The sequence below is a fragment of the Cervus canadensis genome, chromosome 10 (genome assembly GCF_019320065.1).
Source record: "Cervus canadensis isolate Bull #8, Minnesota chromosome 10, ASM1932006v1, whole genome shotgun sequence".
NCBI classification, from domain to species: Eukaryota; Metazoa; Chordata; class Mammalia; order Artiodactyla; family Cervidae; genus Cervus; species Cervus canadensis.
This window is the reverse complement of record NC_057395.1, coordinates 10,179,432-10,205,178: the sequence shown is the minus strand read 5'-3', so window position 1 is coordinate 10,205,178 and position 25,747 is coordinate 10,179,432. Positions and strand designations below refer to the sequence as shown.

At 42.0% G+C, this 25,747-nt stretch overlaps 1 protein-coding gene across 39 annotated transcripts in view; it reads left to right on the top strand.

Annotated features, from left to right (window-relative positions):
• The first annotated feature begins 5,874 nt into the window (after nucleotides 1-5,874).
• LOC122447855 (ankyrin repeat domain-containing protein 26-like) overlaps nucleotides 5,875-25,747 on the top strand; it is a 933,540-nt gene continuing 913,667 nt past the window's right edge. For 9 of the 39 annotated variants that reach the window (XR_006271426.1, XR_006271433.1, XR_006271432.1 and 6 more), the window contains exons 1-10: nucleotides 5,875-6,682; nucleotides 9,093-9,207; nucleotides 9,370-9,543; nucleotides 13,575-13,681; nucleotides 15,247-15,384; nucleotides 18,423-18,490; nucleotides 20,979-21,012; nucleotides 22,122-22,191; nucleotides 25,241-25,301; nucleotides 25,391-25,590. Coding sequence is in view for 20 of the 39 variants with exons in the window: in XM_043478556.1 (XP_043334491.1) it covers nucleotides 6,450-6,682; nucleotides 9,093-9,207; nucleotides 9,370-9,543; nucleotides 13,575-13,681; nucleotides 15,247-15,384; nucleotides 18,423-18,490; nucleotides 20,979-21,012; nucleotides 22,122-22,191; nucleotides 25,241-25,301; nucleotides 25,391-25,590 (1,200 nt within the window). In the remaining 19 variants the exon portion in view is untranslated. Of the gene's footprint in view, nucleotides 6,683-9,092; nucleotides 9,208-9,369; nucleotides 9,544-12,535; nucleotides 13,682-15,246; nucleotides 15,385-18,422; nucleotides 18,491-20,978; nucleotides 21,013-22,121; nucleotides 22,192-25,240; nucleotides 25,302-25,390; nucleotides 25,591-25,747 lie in introns of those variants that run through there. The other 30 variants (XR_006271428.1, XR_006271430.1, XR_006271427.1 and 27 more) reach the window with 11 other exon arrangements.

Genomic DNA, 25,747 nt, shown 5'->3' with positions numbered 1-25,747 from the left:
TCCTGGGGTCTGGGGCCTGGTGCCCAGCTGCCCTAGGTCCACTGCCTCCTGGCCTCCTGCCCACTCTCCAGAGCAGCTGGACCCCTCCCTCCTCCCCAGCCTTACCTTGATTATACCTAATGTCCACCCTTACTAGACTAGCGTTCCTCCTAGTGACGGCACGTCCCTGATTCTGCAGAAACAGTGATAATGCACAAATTAATAAGAGTAGTGACCGCTGCCACGTGTACACTTAACAAAATGCCCCTTCACTCTACCTGATAACCTCTAACACCCACAGCTTCATAAAGTGATGCTGGGATGAGACAATTGAGGCTGAGGGTTTAAACTGAATATTTGAGCTGGGATTTGCACACGCACGGCCTACCTGCCACCAAATCTGACTCTTTCTTCTGCAGCCCTTGGTTTTTCTTCATCACTGTGGGGGTTAGTTGATATTAGTGCCAGATCGGTGCTTGAATGGCCTTTCTGGGTGTGTCCTATCCCTCTTCCTCCCCAGGAAAACAGTTTAATTTGCAGGCTGAGATCACAGTAGACAGGAGATAGATACATGGATTCATAGAAAAATGGAGAAAATAAATTGGTTGAAATATCTGAGGCTCATTTAGGGGCAGAGCCAGAGTAATAATTCAAAAGGATTCCAGCATCTCGAGCTTTGTCTTATCCACATACTACTATGATCTCTCTTCTCAATGCTGAGGGCGCAGACATGGCCCTTGGGTTCTGCCCTCCTAGAGATGTTGTTTATTTAAGCATCTGAACGCCAGCACCCCACTTTCCTTTAGAGAGATTTCTTGTGGTCTGACAGCTTCAGAAAGTAACCAGGGAGCAGATGTGGACACAGCAGCCCAAGCACTGCTTGGAGCTGCAGGCTGCACTTGCCTCGATCCTGGAGAAATAATTCTCCCATCCCTCAGCCTCATTCACAGGCTGAAAACAGCACCAGGGGCCATCCACGTCCATGATAAAGAATCCTCTCTCTCCACCGCACACACACCCAGATTCAGACCTGGGCCAGTTTCACCACCTTTCAGGTTGGCTGTTGCCTGTCCTCTGATTTCAGTGTTGACCATCTGGTGATGTCCATGTGTAGAGTCTTCTCTTGTGTTGTTGGAAGAGGGTGTTTGCTATGACCAGTGCGTTCTCTTGGCAAAACTCTATTAGCCTTTGCCCTGCTTCATTCTGTACTCCAAGGCCAAATTTGCCTGTTACTCCAGGTGTTTCTTGATTTCCTACTTTTGCATTCCAGTCCCCTAGAATGAAAAGGACATCTTTTATGGGTGTTAGTTCTAAAAGGTCTTGAAGGTCTTCATAGAACCATTCGAGTTCAGCTTCTTCAGCGTTACTGGTTGGGGCATAGGCTTGGATTACCATGGTATGAATGGTTTGCCTTGGAAACGAACAGAGATCATTCTGTCATTTTTGAGAGTGCATCCAAGTACTGCATTTTGGACTCTTGTTGATCATGATGTCTACTCCATTTCTTCTAAGGGATTCCTGCCCACAGTAGTAGATATAATGGTCATCTGAGTTAAATTCACCCACTCCTGTCTATTTTAGTTCTCTGATTCCTAGGATGTTGATGTTCACTCTTGCCATCTTCCAATTTGACCACTTCCGATTTGTCTTGATTCATGGACCTAATATTCGAGGTTCCTATGCCATATTGCTCTTTGCAGCATCGGACCTTACTTCTATCCAGTCACATCCACAACTGGGTATTGTTTGTGCTGTGGCTCCATCCTTTCATTCTTTCTGGAGTTATTTCCCCATTGATCTCCAGAAGCATATTGGGCACCTACCGACCTGGGGAGTTCCTCTTTCAGTGTCCTATCATTTTGCCTTTCATACTGTTCATGGGGTTCTCAAGGCAAGAATACTGAAGTGGTTTCCCATTCCCTTCTCCAGTGGACCAGATTCAGTCAGACCTCTCCACCGTGACCCGTCTGTCTTGGGTGGCCCCATATGGCATGGCTTAGTTTTGTTGAGTTAAACAAGACTGTGGTCCTGTGATCAGATTGGCTGGTTTTCTGTGATTATGGTTTCAGTGTATCGGCCCTCTGATGCACTCTCACAACACCTACCGTCTTCCTTGGGTTTCTCTTACCTTGGACGTAGGGTATCTCTTCACGGCTGCTCCTTACCTTGGATGAGGGGTGTCTCCTCATGGCCGCCCCTCCTGACCTTGATCGTCGAGTAGCTCCTCTCGGCCCTCCTGCGCCTGCGCAGCTGCCGCTCCTTGGACGTGGGATTTCTCGTCTCGGCCGCGTCCCCTGACCTCGGACGTGGGGTAGCTCCTCTCAGTCAGCAAAAACAAGACCGGGAGCTGACTGTGGGTCAGATCATGAACTCCTTATTGCCAATTTCAGATTTAAATTGAAGAAAGTAGGGAAAAACCACTAGACCATTCAGGTATGACCTAAATCAAGTCTCTTAGGATTATACAATGGAAATGAGAAATAGATTTAAGGGACTAGATCTGATAGACAGAGTACCTGATGAACTATGGATGGAGGTTTGTGACCTTGTGCAAGAGACAGGGATCAAGACCATCCACATAAAAAAGAAATGCAAAAAAGCAAAATGACTGTCTGAGGAGGCCTTACAAATAGCTGTGAAAAGAAGACAAGCGAAAAACAAAGGAGAAAAGGAAAGATATTCCCATTTGAATGCAGAGTTCCAAAGAATAGCCAGGAGAGATAAGAGAGACTTCCTCAGGGATCAATGCAAAGAAATAGAAGAAAACAACAGAATGGGAGAGACTAGATATCTCTTCAACAAAATTAGAGATACCAAGGGAACATCTTATGCAAAGATGGGCTCAATAAAGGACAGAAATGGTATGGACCTAACAGAAGAAGAAGATATTAAGAAGAGGTGGCAAGAATACACAGAAGAACTGTACAAAAAAGATCTTCACGACCCAGATAATGACGATGGTGCAATCATTCACCTAGAGCCAGACATCCTGGAATGTGAAGTCAAGTGGGCCTTAGAAAACATCACTACGAACAAAGCTAGTGGAGGTGATGGAATTCCAGTTTAGCTTTTTAAAATCCTGGAAGATGATGCTGTGAAAGGGCTGCACTCAATATGCCAGCAAATTTGGAAAACTCAGCAGTGGCCACAGGACTGGAAAAGGTCAGTTTTCATTCCAATCCCAAAGAAAGGCAATGCCAAAGAATGCTCAAACTACCGCACAATTGTACTCATCTCACACGCTAGTAAAGTAACGCTCAAAATTCTCCAAGCCGGGCTTGGGCAATACATGAACGGTGAACTTCCAGATGTTCATGCTTGTTTTAGAAAAGGCAGAGGAACCAAAGATCAATTTGCCAACAACCACTGGATCATCGAAAAAGCAAGAGAGTTCCAGAAAAACATCTATTTCTGCTTTATTGACTATGCCAAAGCCTTTGACTGTGTGGATCACAATAAACTATAAAAAATTCTGAAAGAGATGGGAATAGTAGACCACCTGACCTGCCTTTTGAGAAACCTATATGAAGGTCAGGAAGCAACAGTCAGAACTGGATATGGAACAACAGACTGGTTCCAAATAGGAAAAGGAGTACATCAAGACAGTATATTGTCACCCTGCTTATTTAACTTCTATGCAGAGTACATCATGAGAAATGTTGGGCTGGAAGAAGCAGAAGCTGGAATCAAGATTGCTGGGAGAAATATCAATAACCTCAGATATGCAGATGACACCACCCTTATGGCAGAAAGTGAAGAGGAACTAAAAAGCCTCTTGATGAAATTGAAAGAGGAGAGGGGAAAAGTTGGCTTAAAGCTCAACATTCAGAAAACTAAGATCATGGCATCTGGTCCCATCACTTCATGGAAAATAGATGGGGAAACAGTGGAAACAGTGGCAGACTTTATTTTGGGGGGTTTGAACATCACTGCAGATGGTGATTGCAGCCATGAAATTAAATGACGCTCACTCCTTGGAAGGAAAGTTATGACCAACCTAGATAGCATATATAAAAGCAGAGACATTACTTTGCCAACAAAGGTCCATCTAGTCAAGGCTATGGTTTTTCCATTGGTCATGTATGGATGTGAGGGTTGGACTGAAGAAAGCTGAGCGCCGAAGAATTGATGCTTTTGAACTATGGTGTTCGAGAAGACTCTTGAGAGTCCCTTGGACTGCAAGGAAATCCAACCAGTCCATCCTAAAGGAGATCAGTCCTGGGTGTTCATTGGAAGGACTGATGCTGAAGCTGAAACTTCAATACTTTGGCCACCTCATGGGAAGAGTTGACTCATTGGAAAAGACCCTGATCCTGGGCGGGATTGGGGGCAGGAGGAGAAGGGGACGACAGAGGATGAGATGGTTGGATGGCATCACCGACTCGATGGACACAAGTTTGAGTAGCTTCTGGGAGTTTGTGATGGACAGGGAGGCCTGGTGTGCTGCGATTCATGGGGTCGCAAAGAGTCAGACACGACTGAGCAACTCAACTGTTGCCTGTCCTGCGGGATCAGAAATGATAGGTTTATGCTACACTGTGAGTTTGGATCAGAATGTGCTCTTGAGCCAATGTGTGTTCCCTGCTTCTTCCCAGCCTCAGCCACTACCTGGGAAGAGAAAAAAGCTCATTGCTCTTTCCTGGGAGCCAGGCTGAGGCAGGTTGAACATGCGCTCCAGCTGTTCTCCACACCCGGGATACGTTTGATCAGAGCACAGTGTCAGCCACACAGACTCAGGGCAGGAGTCCCCTCCCTGCCGGGAAGTGACAACAGCCCGTGACTGCATGCATGCCAACCCGCCCCCTCCCCATCTGTGGGGACAGACCCGTGACTGAGGATCTTGATCTCTTTTTCCCTCCAGTGAGGGTCCAGCTCGTGGCCTCACCACGTGACGTTTGTACCCTGGTAATGTCCCTGGCAGCTTTCTCTGAACCTTACCATCTGGCACCCGGGACCTGAAGTGCTGAGCGCTCTCCCCCTTCACTGTAGGCGAGCCGTTTGATTTCATCTCCTCTCGAGTCCGTGGCAGAGAGGAGAACAGTTCCACAGAGTGAGGGAGCAGAATCTAGGCTGCGGCGAGGAGGAGAGCGTGGGGCTGGGCAGCTCCTTCAGGGTGTTTGGTTCTGGGTTGAGCACCGTTCAGGCTGCAGATGAAGGGGGCAGCATAGTTGAAGGAGAGGTGGGTTGTTTTTTTTTTTTTTCCAATTTATTTTTAGCTGAAGGATAATTGCTTTAAAGTATTGTGTTAGCTTCTACCAAACATCAGCGTGAATCAGTCACAGGACAGAGGGCTTTGTCTTTAAAGACGGCAGCCATCCAGATCAAAGCTTCCTGGTCCCTGCTTTTCCTACTATCAGACGCTGTTTTCCCAAGCAAGACTAGCTTCCCTGTTAGCTCAGTTGGTAAAGAGTCCACCTGCAATGCAGGAGACCCTGGTTTGATTCCTGGGTCAGGAAGATCCACTGGAGAAGGGATCGGCTACCCACTCCAGTATTCTTGGGATTCCTTGGTGCTTAGCTGGTATAGAATCTGCCTGCATTGCTAGAGACCTAGGTTCTATCTCTGGATTGGGAAGGTCCCCTGGTGAAGGGAAAGGCTACCCACTCCAATATTCTGGCCTAGGGAATTCCATGGACTGTATAATCCATGGCATAGCAAAGAGTCAGATACGACTGAGTGACTATCACTTTCACTTTTCATGCTTTTCATAAATGGCCTTTAGTGTATTGAGGAAATTTCTATTTTATTGAATTTCTTTTAATCATAAATGGATTTTGAATTTTGTCAAGTGTTTTTATGCATAGTGTTACTTTTAATTCTTACTTGAATGTTAGTAGAATTGAGTTTTGAATCCATTTGGCCGTAAGCTTTTAACTTTGGGGAGTTTTCCTTTTTTTTTTTTAATTAATATTTGAATCTCCTTACTTGTTACTGGATTGTTGAGTTTTTCTATTTTTGTATTTTTTCTTGTTTTACTCTTGTTAGGGACTTGTCAGGGACTTTAGTCTTGTCTAGTCTTGTTTAGTCTTATCTTCTGTTTCTCAGAATTTATCTATTTCATCTAGGTTTTCCAATTTGCAATTGTTCATCAATAATAATAGTCCCTTATGATTATGCTTCTTTACTTCCGAGGTACCTGTTGTAATGTTGCTTTCCTTTCTGTGTTTATTTCAGTTTCCTCTCTTTCCTTCTTACCTTAGCTACGAGTTTATTGATATTGTTTATTTCTTTCAAAAAATGCACTTCCAGTTCTTGCGCATGCACACTGGACCTTGTGGCACACAGGCAATGTGTTTAGAGGCGTCTCTTAGCAACGATCATTCTGGGATGAAAGATTCCAAACCGTTGAGCTTCCCAGCTGGGAGGTTGTGGCAGGACGGCTGACTTACCTCTAGCGCTCGTGTTGAGTTTAGGGGACTGTGAAGAGCCAAGGGGGAGGTTTGGTGTGTTTGGAGCCCATAGGCTCTGCGATGAAGAAGATTTTTGGCTTCAGGAGTAAGAAGGGCATGCCATCCTTCGACTCCTCCATCAGCCCGGGGAGAGACAGAGGTCATCATAGAACCAACTTCCAGCCCAGGAACCACATCCGAGACAAGGACCTCGGAGAGATCCACAAAGCTGCCAGTGTAGGCGATGTAGCCAAAGTGCAGCAGGTTCTGTTGCTCGGGAAGAGTGGCCTGAACGACAAGGACAAGCTGGACAGGTAAGCGGGGAGGAAGGGCCTGGCAGGGGTCCCTCCTGTGAGTTTCCCCTCCAAGACTCACAGACACCTTTGTGGGATCCAGCGCCCCACAGACTTGATAGGCTGCAAAAGCCTTAGTTAGTTTCAGACCTGCTAATAATTCCTCTTATAGAGCACTTTGCTGGTTATTTTAAAGTTATTTAACTGAATGTCAGTAATCACAGAACTGAAATAAAAGATGAATAGCACCTTTTTTTTCTTCTTCTTCCTCCTCCTCTTCATTTGTTGTTATGCATGCGTTAATATGATCTACTCATGAGTAAGAGCTCTCAAGTTCTATAGCCCTCAAGAAATCTGCTGGAACTCCCTAGCTCTCACATTGTTTTTCTCATGTGATTTATGAAAACACTTCATCATGGATTGTCCATTGTGGATATTGGCAGTGGACAGATTTTTTATGTTGTCGACCTCTTATTTTTAATGTGCACATTTTTATACCATAATGTTATATATTCTAGAAAACTGCGGAGAGAGAAAAATAATCCCCATGACAGGTCAACTTCTGGGTTAAAAATTCTTCAGATACAATGCAATATCCGTTTTATATCAGTGTACACTTATGTGTATATGTTCCTTCCTGAAGGCCCTTAGAAGACAGCTTTGAAGTAGAAAGACGACTGTATCATTGAATAGGAAGACATTTTCTTAAGATATATGGTCTTTCCATATTTAAACCAAATCAGTATATCGTGGCTTTAAAGATTTTGGGTTACACATGCTGTCTTTAATTGTGATGAAATTGAAAGTTTTGTATAGTAGACAAAGATTTGTCATTTTAGATTATCAAAATTTGCTTGATGACAGTTTCTATTAGAAAAGATAAATTATGTGTAGACGGTGGAGAAATAACCTGGTAACTATTGAGAGTAACTAGATTTTTTATCTCACCAAAAAGTTTCAGATGGAGTATGGATCAAACATTTTAAATACATAGGGTGGGAAAACTACCAGAAGAAAACTGAAATTCCTATTGATGCATTTTTTGTGTGCTGACAATGAGCTTTTTTTTTTTCTAGTTCTACTGGTTACTAACCTTAATATTTTTTTAATTAGATGGTAATTGCTTTACCATGTTGTGTTGGTTTCTGCTGTACAACATCATAAATCGGTTGTGAGTATACATATATCCCACCCCAGAGACCTTTCTAAGAATGATTTCAAAGCAAGAACTCTGGAGTTACCTGGGTTTCGGCACCAAAAAAAAAAAAAAATCTGAAAGTTGATTTAGCAACCCCCCAAATTTAAAAATCTCTGTAGAATAAACTGTCTGTAGGGAAGTCAGATGAGCAGACAGGGCTTATCTTTCTGGCACTGATAGGAATGTGGCACAGATGAAAATAATTTGTCACTTTCAATTTATTTTAGAATTTTTTGTGAGGATTGGTATCCTGTGACAACTTTCAGCCTTTTCAGAAGTCAAGGGAGTCTTGGGAATTTCCTGTCCGTCCAGTGGTTAAGACTCACTGCTCTGGGCCCAGGGTTCAATCTCTGGTGGGGGAACTAAAATCCTGCAAGCTACAAGGATATATTGTCCAACATGGGCAATATAGCTGATATTTTATAGTCAGTTTAAATGCAGTGTAGCCATTCACAGTTGGGGATCACTGTGTTGTGACCTGTATTATATAATAATATGTAACATACATCATCTCTAAAGAAACTTAGACGAAAACCCCTCATGGTAATTAGACCAACAGAAAAACGAGAAATGAACAAACAAAAATGCTACAATTTACAGTTGTAAAGCTTGTGAATTATAAATTATATTCCAATGTCAGAGACGTTAACATGTGAGAAAATGAGCATATTAGAATCATCGGAGTACAATGTTGTCTCTAATCCTCAAAACATATCTGCAAAGGAGTTGTAATATCCTTTGACTTCATTCAGATGTTGTCCTTGTAAGACAGTAGCAATAGTAGTAACTTTGATATTCGAATCTAACAATTACCAGCTGTTATCTGTGCATGGATCTCATTTAAGCATCGCAGTTATCTGTGCATGGATCTCATTTAAGCATCCCAGCTGTGTCCTGTGAGATAACGACTACTCTCTCTCCATTTTGTTGATGTGGAAATTGAGGCACAAAGAGGCTGAGTGACAGCTAATAAGTGACAGAGTGAAAGTCAAATTCAAACCCAAGCTGAGCTGAATCTCAAGGTCTTGTGCATTTATCCAAGTAGATTGCTCTTTCATACTGTGTAAGAGGAGCTAAAGCTAATATATGCTGCTCTTTCTCCAGAAGAAAACAAAATATTTGTTTTAGAGTGATAGGAGTACCATGCTATTGCATGTTTTCAATCACATGAACGAACGATTGTTTTGAAACAGTACCACTGTAGTTTCCTAAAAACTGCTCCTGCTTTTGTAGGACTGCCCTCCACTTGGCCTGTGCCAATGGCCATCCAGCGGTGGTGGCTCTCCTCCTGGAGAGAAAATGCCTGCTTAACCTCTGTGACAGTGAAAACAGGACTGCGCTGATGAAGGTATGGGGCAGCGAACCGTGTCCACATGAGATGGATGTGATTTAACTATTGAGACTAAAAATGAATTTATCTCACTGAAACAGAGGGAACTGGTGAAGCTTGTGGACTGTTTACTTTGAATTCCTAGAACTCACACTCTGTTTCTTGGCACAACGCTGACAGGCCGTAGAATGCCAAGAGGAGGAGTGCGCGACTCTCCTGCTGGAGCACGGCGCCGACCCGAACGTCAGGGACGCCTGTGGCAACACCGCGCTCCACTACGCTGTCCTTTGCCAGAATTCATCACTTGCAGCAAAGCTGCTTTCCTACAACGCCTGTATAGAAGCCAGGAACAAGGTATCGTCAGCTAACTTATTGACCAAATGTTTGTGAAGCATTTTTTTAATCTACAAGTGTTTTATTAACAGCAGTATGGTAACAGGTAAACTGAATAGTGCCCATGAGGCCCTGTTACCATGGAAACAGTTCTAAACCTGAGTCAGGGGACAGGGGTGAAAAAAGTCGGTGCCCCCAGGAAGGGTAGAGCTCTGTCTGCCAGCCACCCTTCTACCCCAGAAGGAAGGTTTTCCCATTAGAGCATGAGTGGGAGTGGATGGTAGGCTCTGAGCTCACAGAAAAGGAAGGCCTGCGGGGGTGGGCAGAGGAGGAAGGAGACCCAGTGCCCAGCAGGGGGAGCTGGGTGAGTGCAGGTGGGCCTGGGAGGCAGCAGGCCCGGAGCCCTGCGCCCTCCAGGACCCCGGGTTCTGAGATCCGGCTACGCGGGTCACGTCAAGTTTGACACCCAGCACGGGTGTTCACTCGTGCTGGTGACCCCTTGGTTCACCAGGTGCACCTCGGGGTCCTCCACGCTCAGCCCCGGGGAGCTGCGCGGCGGGGCCGCAGCTGTGCCTGGGGAGCTGCCCCTCCTGCTCTTTCTTCAGGAAGCTTGTGAAGTCCGGCCTCTGCAGCCCCGCCAGGAACCGCCCCCACTCTCACAGGTGGGCTCAGTTTTCCGTGTTTGGAAGCTCCAGTCTTCCCTGAAGGGAAGTCTTTTGAAGGAACCAAATTGTCTAAGATTTCACTTAAATCATGATATTTCTCAAGCATTAGAGAGTAAAGCGTTCCTTTGAGTGTCTATGGCCGGTATTGGTGATAACACTGCACTTCTTAAAGGTGAAACATTTTCCAAATATTTTCCCCCACTTAAGTTTTTTTTTTTGTAATCAGTCTAAAGTAACACAGTAAAGCAAAATTTGCATCAGTAGACTTTGTCTTAAAATTCAAACATAACAAAAGCATTTTACAACATAATAGAAATCTTGCTGCTGTTGACAAATTCCCATTTTATGAAAAATGTTTTATATAAGCACGGTTTCTCTCTCACTGCCCAAGTCTTAAGAGGGCAAAAGCAAAGGAAAGGAGCTAGCAAGTGAAAAGTGCGAGTCAGGCTGGAATTGTGGCAGTTGGGAAATGCCAAGAAGAGGATTTATTTATTTTAATATTTATTTATTTGACTGTGCAGGGCTTAGTTTCAGCATGTAGGATCTAGTCTCCTGACCAGGGGTCGAACCCAGGCCCTCTTTACTGGGAGCACTGAGACCCAGCCACGGGACCACCATGGAAGTCCCGAGATTTTGGTTTGTGCTTTTTATTCCCTTCAGTTGATGTATTTCTGTGAGGTGCTTTTCCGTTTTCAGGGATAATAATTGTTATTTTGAAAAAGAGCGTGAGTGAATTGTAAACTTGCCTAGGTGCCAGTTTTAAGAAGACTCTGAGCAAAACAGACTGGTAGTGAACAGGTGGCAATTAAGTGGGAATTAAGAGAGAAGAACAAATGATTAACTGATATATTATCCTATTCTGGCAGAACCATCCACTTAGATAAGAGTCTAGACTCTGCTCTCCCATCTAGAATGTCTTGATGGGAAGGAAATAAGGGGTTTATAAATAATGAGATCAGGTTGCCTTTTGGATTTACTAGTCCCTGTTCTACCACTGTTTACCCAGGAACATTTTAAAAATTGCAGTTTTGATGACTCTTACCTCTTACACTTTTCTTTTTTATTCAAACCCTCATGTAAGAGAAGGAATTGGCCGTGTGAGTAAGAGATGAGACCAGAGTGGTTGCTGCACTAATTCTCAGCTATATTCTGCTGGTGAACCACAATTATTTGGGAAGACTTATTTAAAAAATGTACAAGCCTAGGCTGTTCCCTGAAGATTTTGACTGAGTAAATCGAGGAATGCTTGGACGTGTGTATTTAGAACTATTCCCTTGAGATTCTGATCTAGTCCTTGATGAATAACTACGGCATGAATACATGTAATTTCTAAATGCACCTATCACAAAAGAAAGTAGTCTCTAGAGGTGTTGGAGTTTGATCAATGCTAGCTACTTCCATCAGCTCCCTCCTTCCCAACAATATTAGCCTGACTTTTTCTCTGCCCCTGTGTTTGAGACATTAAAAGGAGTATCTTTGGCAATATCTATGGGATTGCATGATAATTCCTTTTCCTTCCAACCACTCATCATTCAGTGACACTGCAAGAGTCTTTAGAGATTTGCTCATGGTGAAGTCACAGTCATCTGTAGAGTCTGATCCTTTAAGGATTTTGCACCTTCTCTTATCATCCAGGTCATTAGGTCAACAGATATTTGTTACCAACAGGGTTTTCCTGAGTGCAGTAATAGTAACTCAGTGAGCCTTTTTTGGTGTCAGCTGCAGGACAGACTGTTGCAGTGTGTCTGTTAGAATTGCTGATCCCTGGCATAAACAGACGAGAGCTTTAAAACCCATGAAGTTAGTAACAGTCCAGAGGGGAATTGTTTTAAGCATTTATTTTCAGCAGGCTTGGAAACTCATTATCCATTTGATTAACAATCTAGAAGAATTCTAGAGATAGATTGTAGTTTCAACAGGCAGTGGAAACATTCTTGACTGTGAATTATGAGTCTTTTTAAAAGAATTTCTGTTTAATTGAATTATGAGCCTTAATACCTGTATTTCTTACATATTGGGACCCACTTTTTTTGTGAAACATATGATATTGAAGAAAGGAAAGGTTTCACATACAAATATTTGCTTTATACCCACCTGTTTGGAAACAGCAAACATAAAACCAAAAGTGGGCCATAGACCAAACATGGCCCTTGGATATGTTTAGTTTACCTCCACACATTGAGTCAACATTTCAAATTTAGGTGGCTCATACAGAAGTTCAGACTTCTCCAAGGACCAAATCTGGACCCCCTTGAGCCCATCCTACTGTTTGGTCTGCGTGCAGAGGACAGCACTTCTGTGTGGGACATGTGTTTTCGCGGTTACCCGTCTCACCTGCCTTTTTCACTTACTCAGGGCCTCAGCTTTCCGTCCATAAGCATTTGAGTTTCCAATTTTTCATTGATAGTTTATTTTGGTAAATATTTGAAGGTTTTAAAGACAGTCTAATTAATCTATATTTGATTTCATATTTTAAAAAATCTCTTAAGAACCACATTGAATTTTTCAAATTAGAATTTTTAAGTTGGTTGTGGTGGTTTCGCAATGAATAACTCTCACAAACACACCGGGTTATAAGAGACAGTGCAGGGAGAACTCGTGGAGGAGCAGCTCCTGGAGAAAATGCTGGGCGTGTGTTTATTGGTCATCTTACGTTGCAATCTTTAACTAAGAGCAGGAAAGCAAGACAGACACCAGAACTCTAGGGTTCTGGAAGCTTCCCCTTGGTGGTCTGTAGGTAATCACATGAGAGTCATCAAGAAGGGTCTTTGAAGATGAGGTGGGGAGGGCACTCATTCTGCATGCAGTTAGCATCCAGCCAGTGCTGACCTGTCAGCCAGAACGTCTAACTTAAGGAAGGGCAGTGGAAAGAGCAAGCAAGGAAGAGAGAATGAGTAAGATTCAATTCCAGGAGACATTTCTGAGAAAGCAGTAAAACAGGGTTCCCACAGTTGATTTTTTGGGGAAAAAAAAAAAAGTTGCTCCCTTTGTATGTTCATGTAGAGAATAATATTCCCACTGGAATGTCTGTAAACCTTTTGAGTTTACTCATGGTCATCCTTGGATAGGTTATGCATGCTACAGATAGTATTAGATATTTCTGCCTCAGCATTTTTTCTAAAATACGCAGTTGATACAGTAGCTAAATGATACCGGCACCCCCTGCATTGGGAGCTTGACTCTTAGCCACTGGGCCACCAGGGAAGGCCCAGAGGAGGAGCATGTTAAAGAGAAAGAAGGTGCACAAGGCGATGAGGAGGAGGGGGCTCTCTTTCATTTGCTTTCTGACTTTTATTTTTAAGTTCAGAGAATCTATTGCATGATTTTAATTTCACCTTAGAAATTGGTTAACCGTGTACATTAAAAATGGTTTTCCCTGTCTTATAGGATGACCTGACACCACTGTTAGTTGCAATACGTGAAAGGAGAGGGCACATGGTGGAGTTTTTAGTAAAGAAAGAAGCAAATATACATGCAGTTGACAAGATGAAAAGGTACCATTGTTCTTTTTCTTTTTTTTTTGTTCTTTTTCTTTTTAAAACCCTTAGTGTGGTTCTAGGATGGTAATATCAAGATTAAATGATAAGAGGATTCATTTGTGATCAACACATCATCACTTAGGTAGAAAATCAATTATTCTGACTGGGAATCATGAACAATATATAGCAGGAATGTATAGCAGGATTCAAATTCCTTTATAATATTGACTGATGTCATATGCAACCTGTTTTTTGTTTGTTTGTTTGGTCAATCTTGTAATAGCTGAGGGATTTCAAATTAGTTTTATTAGCTTTATGAAATATGGATTCTGCTTTTTACTTTACCTCATGACAGTATCGAGTTTCTTAATTCTTTTCAAAGAATTCTTTAACCTCTACTTTGTATGTATATATTTTTATAAGAAGCATAGTGTGTGTTGGTCGCTCAGTTGTGTTCGACTCTTTGCGACCCCATGTATTGTAGCCCGCCAGGCTCCTCCGTCCATGGGATTTTCCAGGCAAGAGTGCTGGAGTGGGTTGCCATTGCCTTCTCCAAATGCTGATGTTATTAGGTTACAAAAGAGTCAGATACAACATAGTGACCAAATAACAACAGCCACAAAAAGGTGATTCTTACTCACTGTCACCAGATCCTGTGGGCTCATCAGTTTTTAGCCTTTCTCATTTTAGTACATTTTGATATTTTCATGTTTAATGCAGGTAGAAGGAAGAAAGATAGCTTTGATTGGATAAACAGTTCCTTTAACAAAGACAAGTCAGAGGTGGACAATACAGACAAAAATGATGGGCTTAAATTCAGACTAGGCTCAATTCCTAGGTTTCCTACCTATTAGGGATATTTATCATCAGCAAATAAGTTTCCTGATATGAAAGGCAAATAGTAATGCATCTTTCAAAGGTGCCTGTGTGTAAGAAAGATTTTATATATAGTATTTCATTTTTAGTGCCTATCACATGCTTGTCCACATCATTAACGGCCACCACGACTATTTTTATTCCCATTATTATCAATATTTTTGATTTAAGCCTGCAAGTAGCCTTTCCTTAACCCAACCTCTAGCTGACTTTGAAGCCGAATATATCAGACTAAGGAGGAAATAGGGAATTCATCCCTTAAATGATCACCTGCCTCAGATAGGTGACCTGAGCATCATTTCTTGTCCATCAAGGACTTGCTTATTATTTTAAAAATCATTTATTTATTTATTTTGGCTGCATGGGGTCCTAGTTGTGGGAACTCTTAGTTGCAGCATATGGGATCAAGTTCCCTGACCAGTGATGGAACCTGGGCCCCCTGCATTGGGAGCCTGGAGTCTTATCCCCTGGTCCATCAGGGAAGTCCCCATCAGGGACTTTTGAAATAGTGAGGGACAGGCGGCTTCTTTTCCGCCCCTTCATTTTAGCCTTGGAGGTGATTTACGAAGATGAACCCTTGAGCCTGTAAATGGTGAGTTCTTCATGGAAGGGCAAGGCGTTCACTTGGTAAAGCATAACAAATTCACTGTTTAAGTAAATTGACTCAGCTTCCTGAGGCTGAAGTCATCCCTCTGTTGTTTCAGAACAGCCCTCATGCTTGCTGTCAAATATGAATCAGAAAATGTTGTCAGACTTCTTCTTCAGCAAGGTGTTGACATCTTTTCTCAAGATGTTTTTGGATGGACCGCAGAAGAATATGCTGTTATTAGTGGTTTTAATATGTAAGTGTTCACATTAAAATGCCAGTTCTCACTAAACTACAGCCAAAAATAATTTTAACTGTTACTTGCTACATGACCAGTGAGAGTTCCAGTTTGGTGCAGGCAGTTTGGAGAAGGGTGGTGAGATGTTCCCCCTCAAACGCTGAAAGCCAAGCAAAGGTCAGTTAGTTACTCTTGGCTGTGGGTTTGGGGTGCTTTATCTCAGGACATGTAGACCTTGATCCTTAGAAAGCTTGACATTAGCCATTTCATTCCAAGTGTGACCTCTCGGTATGGCGTACGAACAGTGTCACAGTTGTGATATTTCTCACTAGTTCTTTGGGTCTTGAAATGTTTAGTTTAGCAGCAAATCCTGTGTGTTCCCTTGAGGACCTGCCTCTCTATATGCTTCCCCTTGAATTTTCCAGGAACCCTGTGATTCCCTAAGATGAACGACACAGTCCTCTTCCACAAGTCACTTGCGGGGGAGAAAATAGTTCTTCCCATCACCCTGTTGCTTGCATTGATTCTGCTGCTGCAGCCCTGCTGCTCCAGCTGGGCTTGATGGGGTCTGCTTGGCAGCTGGATCTGGAGTCTGGATGTGGCTCTATAAAGACCTATAATAAAACATTTTAAAAGGAAAAACAAAGAAACTCATCGTGCAGTGGTCTCACGATTGACCTTCGCTCCCAGGCTGCCCCCGTGGGTCCAGGTCCCCAGCCTCTGAGGTGACGCACACGTCGGCTTCAGAGCGAGGGCACCTTTGCTGTCGTGCATGTGCGTGTCGCTCAGTCACTGCTGTCCAGCACCCGCGCCCAGTGCAGGCAGCCGGGCCTCTGGCTCTGCCCTCACTCAGAGACCTCATGTGGAGCCACGTGCGAGCCCAGATCTGCACGTCGAGGTGCCGCGGAGGCTCTCCTTCATCTTTCCTGCTAGCAGATGGCAGTGGGGACCATGTTAGGCTGTCAGAGAGGGTCACACACTCCTGCAGGGCTTGAGCAGACTTCCCTCTCTCCTTTGTATCCAGACCTGAACCTCAAGGCAACTTCTGTCCTGTGGCGGCACCTTTTCTTAGGTCACAGGTTCCCTGTCATCCTTCCCAGAGTAGTGGGTGCCAGCTGGCCTGAGATTCCCTAATGATGCCTGGCCCCTCATGGGATCCGTTTCCTGTAATAATGAAAACCTTCCAATGGATTCCTATCCGCCTCCACCTTAAATGTTTTCAGAATCTGCCCCGTAAGGAACCCATTCAGCAGAAATCCCTAAATCTCAAGGAAGATAGTTGGAATTCAGAGAGGTAAGCCCTGTCTAGAACTTGGCAGTATCCACTGTAAGAGTAGGGATATGTCTTCCAAGTGAATTGGAGAGGGACATGGAGATTAAACATCATTGTCAGGAAGATCTGCTGGTTCAGAGTTTGAGTAGAGAAGGAAGAGTAGCGGTCCAGGTCTTGATTATGATTATGATTAGTTTTCTGCTCTTCTTGTAATTAGCTGCAGTAATGGGCGGATCATTATGTTCTCTAATGTAGTGAATTCATATGTTATAAATAAATTTAGGTACACATTATATAAGAGCTGAGATTCCCTAAGTTAGAAACCACAACGAACAGCTAATCACCAGAATTAATAACAGTTTCATGCAACACGTGAATGTTAAATGTATGAAAAAGTACACATTGGGATTTACTTGGAATTCCAAAGGAGTTACAGCAATAAAGTTGAAGATGAATTTATTCCACTCTTTGACTGTTTCTGCAAGCATTCGGGGGTCCTATTAATCCTCTTGTGAAATCAGGTAGTAATATCCCAGTTGTGTAGAGGAAGACTTTGAACTGTAGAGAAACAACTCCTCCAGGATCAAAGGGCAGTTGGTTATAGAGCTGGATTTGCAAGCTTGAGAGATTTTTTTGTATGCCAAGCTAAGTCTAGTTAATTATTGGAGCTGTACTGCCCTGAGTTCATGACTTCTTCATCTTCATTTTCTTTCCCCTTTCAGTTCAGTTCAGTTGCTTGGTCGTGTTCGACTGTTTGGGACCCCATGAACTGCAGAACGCCAGGCCTCCCTGTCCGTCACTGACTCCCAGAGTTTAACCAAAATCATGTCCATTGAGACGGTGATGCCATGCAACCATCTCATTCTCTGTCATCCCCTTCTCCTCCTGCCTTCAATCTTTCCCAACATCAGGGTCTTTTCAAATAAGTCCACACTTCGCATCAGGTGACCAAAATATTGGAGTTTCAGCTTCAACATCAGTCCGTCCAATGAACACCCAGGATTGATCTCCTTTAGGATGGACTGGTTGGATCTCCTTGCAGTCCAAGAGACTCTCAAGAGTCTTTTCCAACACCACAGTTCAAAAGCATCAATTCTTCTGCACTTAGTTTCTTTATAGTCCAACTCTCACATCCATACATGACTACTTGGAAAACCATAACCTTGACTAGACAGACCTTTGTTGACAAAGTAATGTCTCTGCTTTCTAATATGCTAAGTTGATCATAACTTTCCTTCCAAGGATTAAGCATCTTTTAATTTCTTGGCTGCAATCACCATCTGCAGTTATTTTGGAGCCCAAAAAAACAAAGTCAATCACTGTTTCCACTGTTTCCCCATCTATTTGCCATGAAGTGATGGGACCGGATGCCATGATCTTAGTTCTCTGAATGTTGAGCTTTAAGCCAACTTCTTCACTCTCCACTTTCACTTTCGTCAAGAATCTTTATCGTTCTTTTTCACTTTCTGCCATAAGGGTGGTGTCATCTGCATATCTGAGGTTATTGATATTTCTCCCAGCAATCTTGATTTCAGCTTGTGTTTCATCCAGCCCAGCATTTCTCATAATATACTCTGCATATAAGTTAAATAAGCAGGGTGACAATATACCTTTACTTTCTCCTTTACTATGCTAAAGAAAAGTTTATAGAACTTAGAAACTTGAAATGTATGGGACAATTGAAGTTTTGATATCTATGACATTGTCTGAAGTGATCTAAGAATTTGGTAGTTGTTTCTCATATCAGTGTTAAAATATTATTTATCACATTTTTAATACATAGCTTTCACCAACTGATTTCTGAATATAAAGAAAAGAGACCTAAAACTTCTCCTGAAAAGAGCAACCCAGGTACGTCATCTGATACCAAATTAGTCTTGGTGATTCTACCGTAGATAAAGTAGGAATGAGGAAGTTTCACTAATGAAAGAACTATGAAAAAATTAGTGTAAATTTCATGTGTATATTATTTTTTAAATTAATTTCTTTATACTCTAGTATTCAGAATTCTTTAAGATGTTAATTATAGGTGATTTAACATCAAAGACAGTATTTTTGAAAAGAAATCCATTTATTTAATATGGCTCCTAAAGTCCTATAATAGATCTCTGTGTAAATCAGAAAAAAATTTTGAAGTGAGTATGATGTATATTTCATCTATAGTCATAGTATAGCAGATTGGACTTCTTATGAAAGTGAACTTTCATTTTTAGAAATGGTTTGCCTTTAGTGAATGAATAGTTAGTAGTTACTGTGTAGTAATTAGTCTCACAAAACAGTTACCATCATTAAAACTAGGAACTTGAATAATCCCTTCCTGGTAGGATAAGAAATGATAAGCAATAACTGCAAAGCTGAGCCAGTGTGCAGCATAGTAGTGAGAGATTATTTCTGAAAGGTACCTACCAATAGTACAGAAGGCAGAAAAGCAATGCCTGGTTAAGAACCAGTTATTTTGCCTATTGTTGTACCAAGCAGGTCTAGATTACCAACTTCATTCCTTACAGATCCAGAGAGAGTGAGATAGATTGACTTCATTAGGACCAGATATTTTCTTTTGTGTGTTGGCCAATTGTCATGACAGTATAGTTTTGTAAGAACAAGATGTTCTCTTGCCATCAGTTAAAAGATTACCATAATTGATATTCAAATACAACAACTTGGAACTCTGCAGGTTCTAATAAAAGCACATAAATACTTTGCGTTAATAAAAACAGCATTAGGTCCACTGGATGTGGCATCTAGCACATTGTACAGGGTATCCGAGGATAGCTTTAACTAAGTAGACCTCTGTCTAATCAAAGGGGGCTTCCCAGGTGGCTCAGTAGTAAAGAATCCACCCGCTAATGCAGGAGATACAGTTTGATCCCTGTGTCGGGGAGATCCCCTGGAGAAGGAAATGGCAACCCACTCCAGTACTCTTGCCTGGGAAATCCCATGGACAGGAGGGCATGGTGAGCTGTAGTCCATGGGGTCACAAAAGTCAGACAGGACTTGGTGACTGAACAACAAAAACATCTATCAAAGAACTGTAGGTTGGTTTAATACACTAGTCAGAGGAGATACAGAGATGAGAGTGTCTTGGTCTTCAGTACACTCAGAATAGAATAGAGTTTTCTCTGGTTAATTTCTGTATTTTTCTAAGCAAAATTTTCAAGGAAAACATGTTAATTTATTTGTTCATTTGTTCACTAAACAGATAGCTTTCAAGTGTCTTTTATGTACTAAGAATTGTCCTGATGTCACAGGGTGCAAACACTTAAAAATCACTGCCCCTGCTCTCCCCGTGGAGTCACTGCATGTGAGTCATCCCTCCAGCATCAGATCATGACGACCCCTGGGAAATGTTGCCCAACAGCACCAGAGTCCATGGCTCCCTCCATCCTTCCCTCCCTCTCCTTGTTCATCAGCTTAGGATGTGATGATGTATGCCTTCCAAGCTGAAAAAGCATGCTTTCTGTCAACATTTGCCATATAATGGGAAGGACTGATATGATGATATCCCTCACTAGCACACAGCACTCTTCGGAGCATCCTGCTCTGCGTGGTCCAGATGCTCTTAAGCAAAGGAAGGAGACAGTCTCAAGAGATTCTTTTTAAACACATTAGTGTGTGTGTGTGTGTGTATATATATATATGAAACTTTTTAAGAAAGTTCAGCTTCTGTGTACCCTACTTCGTGCTCACCACTACACGTCTAGTCCCCATTCTCACCACTGAGTTGAGCCCGTTTACCCGTTTGCCCTCCCCCACCTGCCTTTCAAGTGATTATCCTTTCTAAACCTGGAATCACTACATCTTTCACACTTCTCTTGCCTTTGGAAAGAGGGCCAGGAAGAGAAGACTTTTGTTTCCGGTGTTGTACCACGTTCTGAAGTTCAGTGCCTGTAGACCAAGCCTCCCTATGATAGGGCGTTTTCATTGTGAGCTGAAGAGCCAGAGCAGTTGTCATGTCCCAGCAAGACGCCTATAGTCTCTGTTCAGTGCTTCAGTTGGTGGAAGTCCAGAAATGTGCTATTGTCAGCTTATAGTACTGATTCTGTTAATGGTGTAGTATCATTTTCTGTCTGTCTCCCAGAGTTTGGTTAGGATTATGGTCATTGTAAACAGCAGTTCTTCCTTTGTTTTTTGTTTTGCATTTGATGACTATAAAGGGGAGAAGTGGTTCTTAGGCATTAGTGGCCTACGAGTATAGTACAGCACTGTTCCCTTCCTCTAGTGTGGCCTCCAGGTGTGGTTTGAAAGGAATACCTTTAAACAAAGCATCAGTCTTGAGGTTTTAATATTCTGTATTTTTCTTCTGTTGATTTAAACGGTATCTTGCTTTTTTCTTTACTAGCGGATGAGAGTTCTGAAGAGGACTCTTCAAGGAGGTAAGATTTTATGGATGTTTTAAATTATATGTTTAACAAAGGGAACATGGAGAAGAGAAACTAATATTTGTTGAGTGTTCTACTCTGTGTTAGACACTGCATTACGTGCTTAACATTTGTGACCTCAGAGTCATCACAGCCGCTTTGTAAAGTAGCCGTGTCCTACTTTTACTTAATTAGGCAACTGTGGTTTCAGGAGGTTAATGAATTGACCCTGGTTAAAATAAGTTGACTTGTGATTTGACAGTTGGTCTTCCTGGCTCCCACGTCCACTCCCATGGCCCTCAACAGAGACAGAGAAGTACCTAGGTAGTATATAAGTTAAAGATATAAATTAGTTCTTTGACTTGTGTACATTTTAAGTTTCGACATTGTGGGGAAACTCCCTGTACTCCCTCTTCCAGTAAAGGAGAGAGGTGGTGCCATCTCAATAAGTGGCATCCCTGCTGATGGACCAAGGCTCCCCTTTTGGATGGACTCAGATTCGTCTCTGAACCTTGAACGGACAATGCAGAAGGAAAAGCCTGTTCTTCTGCTTTGTTTAAAGTCATCAGGTTTATTCTAGTTTGTGCAAACAAGAATTATTTCAATCCATCAATTGGATTTTCAGTTTAGCTGTTAGAACTTTTGATGAAAACCAATTATTTTTAGGCTCTGCCGACATATTGGCTGTCACTCTCTGTTATGGAAACTAAGAATGAGTGTTAACCAGATATTTCATAGGTTGGGAGAGATGGAAGCAGAAATAGGTAACGAAAAACTTTTTTGGAGACTTCCCTGGGGGTGCAGTGGTTAAGATGGTTAGTAAGACATCTTCCAATGTAGGCAGTGTGGGTTCAATACTCGGTCAGGGAAGCTAAGATCTCACATGACTCAGGGTCAGACAGCCAAAACATAAAATAGAAGCACCATTGGAACTAATTCAGCAAAGACTTTAAAAGTGGTCCACATCAAGAAATCTTTTAAAAAAATTTTAAAAAGCTGTTTTAAAACAGGCCAAATTTTATTCATGTCAAGAAAGTTCATTTAATATATAAACTTTCACTTGTTTTTTTTTTCTTTTGTTCAAAATGAGCTCACTATTTTTATTGTATGTTTTTGCTTTAAAGGTTTCCCAACAAACCTGGCGTTGATTTAGGTCCTACATCAAACGATGAAGTCTTAGGTTTTCAAACCAAGGTAAAGTGTTCTGTTGTGAAATTGGTATTCCTGCTCTGAAATTAGTTTCATGTAGTATTTACCCTTCTGATTAGACAGCGGAAGTGCTAAATAGATTCAAGGGATTAGATGTGATAAACAGAGTGCCTGAAGAACTATGGATGGAGATTCATGAGATTATACAGGAGGCAGTGATCAAGACCATCCCTAAGAAAAAGAAAAGCAAGAAGGCAAAATGATTGTCTGGGGAGGTCTTCCAAATAGCTGAGAAAAGAAGAGAAGCAAGAGGCACAGGAGATATGGAAAGATATACCCATTTGCATGCAGAATTCCAAAGAATAGCAAAGAGAGATAAGAAAGCCTTTCTCAGTGATGAATGCAAAGAAATAGAGGAAACAATAGAATGGGAAAGACTAGAGGTCTGGTCAAGAAAATTAGAGATACCATGGGAACATTTCATGCAAAGATGGGCACCATAAAGGATGAAATGGTATGGACCTAATAGAAGCAGAAGATATTAAGATGAGGTAGCAAGAATATACAGAACTCTACAAAAAAGATCTTTATGACCCAGATAACCAGGATGGTGTGATCATTCACCTAGAGCCAAACCTGGAATGCGAAGTCAAGTGGGTCTTAGGAAGCATTACTATGAACAAAGCTAAAGGAGGTGTTGGAATTGCAGTTGAGCTATTTCAAATCCTGAAAGATGATGCTGTGAAAGTGCTGCTGCACTCAATATGCCAGCAAATCTGGAAAACTCAACAGTGGCCACAGGACTGGAAAAGGTCAGTTTTCCTTCCAGTCCCAAAGTAAGGCAATGGCAAAGAATGTTCAAACTACCGCACAATTGCACACATCTCACATGCTAACAATGTAATGCTCAAAGTTTTCCAAATCAGGCTTCACGAGTATGTGAACCATGAACTTCAGATGTTTAAGCAGGATTTAGAAAAGGCAGAGGAACCAGAGATCAAATTATCAACATCCTCTGGATCATAAAAAAAGCAAGTGAGTTCCAAAAATGCATCTACTTCTGCTTTTTTGACTGTGCTAAACCATTTGCCTCTGTGGATCACAACAAAGTGTAGAAAATTCTTCAAGAGATGGGAATACCAGACCACCTGACCTGCCTCCTGAGAAATCTGTATACAGGACAAGAAGGAACAGTTAGAACTGGATATGGAATAGACTGGTTCCAAATCAGGACAGTAGTACATCAAGGATGTAAATTGTCACCCTGCTTATTTAACTTATATGCAGAGTACATCATGTGAAATGCCAGGCTGGATGAAGCACAGGCTGGAATCAAGATAGCTAGAAAATATCAATAACCTCAGATACGCAGATGACACCACCATGATGGCAGAAATTGAAGAACTAAAGAGCCTCTTGATGAAAGTGAAAGAGGAAAGTGAAAAAGTTGACTTACAACTCAACATTCAGAAAACTAAGATCATGGCATCCGGTCCCATCACTTCATGGCAAAGAGATGGGGAAACAATGGACACAGTGACAGACTTCTTTTTTTGGGCTTCAAAATCACTGCAGGTGGTGACTGTAGCCATGAAATTAAAAGATGCTTGCTCCTTGGATGAAAAGCTATGACCAACCTAGACAGCATATTGAAAAGCAGGGACATGACTTTGCCAGTAAAGTTCTGTCTAGTCTAAGCTATGGTTTTTCTAGTAGTCATGTATGGATGTGAGAGTTTGACTATAAAGCAGACTGAGCACTGAAGAATTGATGCTTTTGAACTATGGTGTTGGAGAAGACTCTTGAGAGTCCCTTGGACTGCAAGGAGATCCAATCAGTCCATCCTAAAGGAAATCAGCCCTGAATATTCATTGAAAGGACTTATTCTGAAGCTGAAACTCCAATAGTTTGTCCATCTGATGCGAAGAACTGACTCATTGGAAAATACCGATTTTGGGAAAGTTTGAAGGCGGGAGGAGAAGGGGGCGACAGAGGATGAGATGGTTTGATGGCATCACCGATTCAATGGGCAAGAGTTTGTAAAACTTCTGGGAGTTGGTGATGGACAGGGAAGCCCGGTGTGCTGCAGTCCATGGGATCACAAGGAGTCACACACAACTGAGCAGCTGACCTGAACTGAACTGATGTTGATATTTTCATAAAATTTGAAGAACAGTGTAGATGCATAAAAATATATTAATATAATCATATGAAACAGAGGCTTTGCTGATAGTATATCTTTAGGAATACTGATATATTACTGACCTATTGTATATAAATTCTAAATATATGTGTTTCTCCACATACCTTATTATACTTGTTTTTTTTCCATCATGTTTGTTCTTGACTAGAAATGTGTCACTTTTTCCTTTCTTCTTCCTTCTCTACCTTTTTTAATTTTTCTTTTTAATATTTACTGTTAACCTAATTTTTCCTTGCAGAATATGTTTCTTCAGTGTCTATTCTTTCAGTCCATCTCTGCCTCTATTGCGAACATGTTTGCTTATGGCTTTCTATTTAGAGTGTTTGTGGCTTTCATTCATGATCATTGCCCTATGGGTTTAACCTTGATTTTTCCCTGTTTCACAGAAGCAGCTGAATTTTTTTCCCTGTTTCATTTGTCTCTGGCTGTTTGACAAACAGAATAGAAGTAGCTCATCCTGTTTTTCTGTTCTAGCCCATCTAAATAGGTTCTGTTGAAAGCTAAACTTTCATATTTCCCTTCCCAAGTGATAATCCATGTATATATTAATCATGGAAGCAAATTTCAAAATATAGCAATTAATTTAAATGTCTTAGCTTTTCAGTAGTGCTCTAAACTCCCGGGGATAAATTATTACTCTAGAACATTTTGGTAGAGAAAGTAATCTAGTGGGTGTAAGGAGAGAAACATCCGGGGCTTCTGATGTCATCTGTCATAATCCTTTCCCCAGGAGCAGGTCAGGCAGTGGCAGAACTGGGATTTGAATCCACATCTGAATGACTCCAGAGCCTGTGTTCTTTGTGTTGGGTCATAGAGGAATGGGGGAGGTTATAATTCTTCTATTGAGGTTAATACTTGTTATAGTCTTCAAGCTCTTATTTTCTTCTACAGCATGTCTTGAAATCAAACATAACGAAGCTAATGAAGGCTTCTCAGCAATCCAAGAGAAACAGTAATTTATTTGAAGACTGTCCTCCTGGTGTTATTCCCCGATTTGAAATGACACATGTTCTCATGTCCTCTCTCCTGTTTTCACTGTAGTAGAAGCAAAGTGTGGCATTTGGAGACCAGAGAGTACAACTTTCTCTGAGGACAGTAATTCTGATGGCAACACTGAAGATGTGGGTGAAACATTTCCCAGACCATCACCCTGGTTTGAGGGCATCTGTCAGCCTGCCTTCCCATCATCTCAGCCTGTTGCAAAACTTCTCAAGTCTGTAGCAGGCCTTGGTTGTACAAAGGTAAGTTGTTCTGTTTGTTCTTCTTTCCCTGGACTTGTTCACATACCATTCCGCTGGTCCTTATGATGACAAAAGGGATCCCACCACAGGAATAGAAGCCCTGAAAGTCACGATACAAAATGGTGTGATAATAAGAGCCATACATGTGCCTGATTCA